The sequence below is a fragment of the Amphibalanus amphitrite genome, unplaced genomic scaffold (assembly GCF_019059575.1).
Source record: "Amphibalanus amphitrite isolate SeventyFive unplaced genomic scaffold, NRLGWU_Aamphi_draft 000942F_arrow, whole genome shotgun sequence".
In the NCBI taxonomy this organism is placed as follows: Eukaryota; Metazoa; Arthropoda; class Thecostraca; order Balanomorpha; family Balanidae; genus Amphibalanus; species Amphibalanus amphitrite.
Window position 1 is genome coordinate 280826 of NW_024882436.1, and position 4731 is coordinate 285556.

At 47.8% G+C, this 4731-nt stretch overlaps 1 protein-coding gene across 1 annotated transcript; it reads left to right on the plus strand.

Moving 5' to 3' along the window:
* The first annotated feature begins 1274 nt into the window (after positions 1 to 1274).
* Positions 1275 to 4232, plus strand: LOC122368360. The gene is made up of 3 exons (XM_043342229.1): positions 1275 to 1693; positions 2428 to 2656; positions 3447 to 4232. The coding sequence occupies exons 1-3, from the start codon at positions 1480 to 1482 to the stop codon at positions 4126 to 4128; spliced, it is 1125 nt and encodes a 374-aa protein (XP_043198164.1). The 5' UTR covers positions 1275 to 1479; the 3' UTR covers positions 4129 to 4232.
* Positions 4233 to 4731: the final 499 nt, after the last annotated feature.

The following is a 4731-nucleotide window of genomic DNA, read 5'->3' on the forward strand; positions in this document are numbered from 1 at the left end:
CCATACTCTAGATTAAAGATTAAACGTGCTAGTTGACTTAAATCTTATATGAGAGGTCTGTTAGACCTTGGGAAGCACGGCACTGAAGTTAGCTCCTTCCATCCTATCAGGTGTTCAGCTATGACACTATTGTATGAGCAGGTTTTTCACCTGCCTCATAAGGCTAAATAATAAATTATTGCAATGGAAATGTTAACAAAATACTTCCTTTGCCATCCAGTTGCTGAGAAAAGTACATATAAATGCATAGAAACTTACTGTTAGCCAGCTACCGAACATTAGGAAGTGGGTAGTCCGAACAACACATGAGGTAAAACGCCCCATGGGGCGTTTTGCCCCACGACCTACTGGGGCGTTTTACCCCATCACGTAGTTCGGTCAGAGAACAACGCCTTGCACTCCAGCAAGGCATAATTTAACACGAACCAACCCGGCATTATAAGCGTTAGATAAAGTTGTTCAAAATACATAAAAGTCGTTAACCTGATGTGGACCATAAAAGAACGCCATGATGCATAAGCTGACAACAAAACATAAAAATCACTCCAAAAATACATTTTTGGCTATATCTCCCTAAAGAGTCATCACAATTTCTTTCCAGTCTGCTCAGATAATGATCACATAGTGCACGTTTCATAGAAGAGATGATGTTTCTCCAGAACCTTCCCAGTTCCGAGAAACATCGGTGAGGCGTTTTACCTCGGCGGGGCGACTTGCCCCGGTCTACCCTACTTCCATGTGTCAAGGTTATGTTCCCGAAGCACGTACAATCGTGCAGAGAGCGCTTTCAGGTCTCGAGAACGGTGCCGATTACACTCAAATTTGGTAACCTGTTGGGGAACAGTTAGTAGGTTGCTGTGCAAGTCAGTTAGGACCAAGGTTAGGACCCAGTTTGCAAGTGAACACGTGCAAGGTACCGCTTCCAGATTTGGGAAACGACTGGGCCAATTGTACCCAAATATGGCGGACCGCTGGCGACCGGTTAGTATGGTGCCGTGCACAAGCCAATTGAAAAATCCTCTCCCCCTTCCGCACGTGTGGGGCTCATTCTCTCGCTCGGACGTTCTTTGCCAGAAGGCGATTTGCTGCAATTGATATGAATAATCCGTAGTATCCCCCTAACCCCACACAATTTTGGGCGCCTGATCCAGCTGGAGTTTCGCTGTCTCATTGCATCAAAACACGACTCACCGTCTCGCTAGGTCGTTTGCTCCCAAAATTCTAAAATGAGGATTACCGGTTATTACTCATATAATAAACATATACTGTACAAGTTGTATGAAAAAACTTAAGTGACGCAGAACGCAAAGGTATAGTCTGAGCAGGAAACGCACACAATTTTCCACTCCGCTGGCACTTGTGTGTCGCGCTGAGCCTGGCTCTCAGCCACATGTGTATGAACATTTGAACTACCAACGTTATCTGGATTGTCACTTGTTGGAAACGGATTGGCTCGATGGAAAGATTGGTGGTGGCGACATGGGCGGAGCTACGTCCCATGTGACTCGGTCCTGTGTCGACGTCGGCTGTGGTCCGGCAATCGAGGGGCACAGAGCATCGATCCTTCATTCGATCAACAGCATCGCCATGGCCGTCCTGATACGACTGAGTCTCGGCATTGGCGCCGTCCTGCTGGCAATCGCCGGCAGTCAGGCCGGCCCAAGCAAGAGGGACCTCTCTCAGACTCGGATGGGTAAGCACTAGAGATGTCAATCGGATACAAACTTTTTGGTATACCGATACCAAACCGATACCAACTTGGTATTTGGTATTTCAATCGTAATGTGCTTGGTATTTTGTTGGTATCATAAACCCTCACTATTCACTAATGTATAAGAGACTAAGAAATCGGTAAAAAGTGGGTATTTCCCTCATTTTCCCAAGTTGGTTTGGTTTCGGTATTTTTTTTCCGAGGATTTGGTTGGTATTTGGTTTGGTATCGGTATTCCGATTTTCCGTAATTGACATCACTAGTAAGCACCATGCGTCAGCCGTCACACCAGATACGAGTGGTGGACTAGAGATGTCAATCGGATACCAACTTTTTGGTATACCGATACCAAACCGATACCAACTTGGTATTTGGTATTTCAAGGCGAGTGCGTTTGGTATTTTGTTGGTATTATGAATCCTCACTAATGTAAAAGAGGCTTAGAATTTGGTAAAAAGTTGGTATTTTCCTTACATTCCCAAGTCGGTTCGGTTTCGGTATTTTTCCATGGATATTGTTGGTATTTGGTTTGGTATCGGTATCACGATTTTCCGTAATTGACATCACTATGGTGGACATAGTAATAGACACCGCACGCTTGGGTAGTATATTATGATCATTACAACGCTGCTTAGAGCACTAGAAGAGTAGACTCTTGCCACGTCCTAAAACTGCACAACCGATGACTGTCATGAACATGCTTCCTCTTCCAACAGACGTGACCATCGACAACGCACCGTTCCTTACGGACGAGGTGGTCGACTCGTTTGAGATGCTGCATGTGCGCCAGTGCGAGCCAGAGGGCTTCGACTGGACCAAGGAAGGCCATCAGGAGCTGAAGGAGATTCTGGAAGGCTGCGAGAGCAAGGTCAAGGCCGGCGGACTCGGAAATGACTGTGACGGTGTCGAGTTCAGCGCCCTGTACTTTTTGTGCATTGCAAACAGGTAAGCAAATTATACCTACTTTCCCTCGTCCATGGATGTAGAAGCCTCTTTTATTTGCTGGAGGGTTGACCATTCATTGCTTGACAACGCCGTCCTGGAATGCAGAACTGAGCAGATGCCGGGTAAAAATATTGAGGGCAAGGCTATGTAAACCAGGTAGAACGCTCCCGACGAAAAACTGGGGACAAAAATGAATTTAGTAACCGCAACTCTGGGGACCAAACAAACTCAGGTTGCCACGGTAACGGGGCAAATTTGGGATGAGTGCGCATCTAATAACTCATTTTTCAAAGAATTGGTTAAGAAAAAGCAAAAAGACTTGTCGGACCACTACTAGAATGAATTGCAGTTTTAACACCGTTCCGAGTTTTTATCAGACTGGCCTAAATAATATCAAAATCAAGTCCTTAACTGAACGACCCCAGCTGCTATAGGTTACCTCTAACGCTCTGGCCCCCAAAATCGTCACTGGCTTAGCAGCCAATGAGCGTCGAGTATTGCCGTACGCTGATTGGTGGGATTACTGCAGTTGCTGTTTAGAATGCTTACGGTGCTGACAGCGCTAACAAAGGTGTCTCCACTTTTCGTTATGTTAAAAGCCCGGAGCGAACCCCCCTGATTGAGGGCAATGAATTACAATTATCTCATTTAAGTGTAGTTGTCATTTCAATGTTAAGCAGACTTAATTTTGTCCGGATATTGTTACGGTCAGGAGAAACCTAATTTTGTTTTATATTATAACCTGAACTGGAATCGGTTCATGTAACACTATCCATGTTCGACGTTACAGCGTGGGCGAACTTGATGCTGCCGGAACGTCGTTCGACCTCGACGCCTTCCAGGACAAGACCGATGGCTACTCGGACGACCCCAAGTGGTCCATCACCGAGGAGGACATGTTTACCCACTGCATCCGTAGGTCAACCGCCGATCTTACGCCTCGCCAGCAGGCTGTCTACGCGTACGCCTGCATGAAGTGGTGCTTCGCCGTCTCCTGCGACGATACCCTGATTGAAGAGCAGCGGCTGGATAATGAGGGAAGGCAGCGCATTGTCTCTTTCCTCAATGGACGCTGCCCGTTGAGCCCCACCGTTATTGTGGACGCCTTCGGTCAGCTCACCAGCCGTACTTGGGCAGAGTGCACCGATTCCGTGGCCTCCATCAGCAACGATTACGACGCGGCCGTCGGCAGGATCAGTTGTCTGCTGCAGGACTTCCAGGCGGCGGACGGCACAGTCGACTTTGCCAGCCTGAGCAGCGCCATCAACGGCATCCCGGGAGATAGCGACCTGGCGCCCACCCTCAGCTGGAACCTGTTGCTGGACGTCTGCGGACCGAGCGACGCGGCAGCCTCTGTCTCGACCGTGGAGTTCATTGAATGCTGGGCTGGCTATGGCCTCTACTCGTGCGCCTTCATGGAGGCCAACGCACTGGCACGCCACTTCCCATCGACCTGCACTGTCACCCTCTAACTTGACCAGGGCTTATGTCCTTCTGAAACTCTGAGAACGATTTCAAAGACTCAGTAGACTGCTTGTTATGCACTTTTTCTGTATGTAATAAACGTTCTAGCAAGAAATCTCACTGTTGTTTGTACTTTGTAGTTATTTACAGGGTACGAACGGTATGCAAGCGCAGTGCAAGCGGTCTTAAAAATGCGCACCGAAGCTGGCTATTTTTACGTTTTTTCCCCAAAGGGGAAGAAGAGGTGGAGAGAGAGAGAGAGAGAGAGAGAGAGAGAGAGAGAGAGAGAGAGAGAGAGAGAGAGAGAGAGAGAGAGAGAGAGAGAGAGAGAGAGAGAGAAGAGACAGACAGACAGACAGAGAGAGAGAGAGACAGAAAGACAGAGAGACAGAGAGAGAGAGAGAGAGAGAGAGAGAGAGAGAGAGAGAGAGAGAGAGAGAGAGAGAGAGAGAGAGAGAGAGAGAGAGAGAGAGAGAGAGAGAGAGAGAGAGAGAAAGAGACAGACAGACAGACAGAGAGAGAGAGAGACAGAAAGACAGAGAGACAGAGAGAGAGAGAGAGAGAGAGAGAGAGAGAGAGATAGAGAGAGAGAGAGAGAGAGAGAGAGAGAG

What these genes read in the sequence shown, in the direction of transcription:
- LOC122368360 (XM_043342229.1), top strand. Translation starts at nt 1,480, where the DNA reads ATGGGCGGAGCTACGTCCCATGTGACTCGGTCCTGTGTCGACGTCGGC. An exon ending in CCTCTCTCAGACTCGGATGG is followed by an intron (nt 1,694 to 2,427) that starts GTAAGCACTAGA and finishes CTCTTCCAACAG; the next exon opens with ACGTGACCATCGACAACGCA. An exon ending in TTTTTGTGCATTGCAAACAG is followed by an intron (nt 2,657 to 3,446) that starts GTAAGCAAATTA and finishes TCGACGTTACAG; the next exon opens with CGTGGGCGAACTTGATGCTG.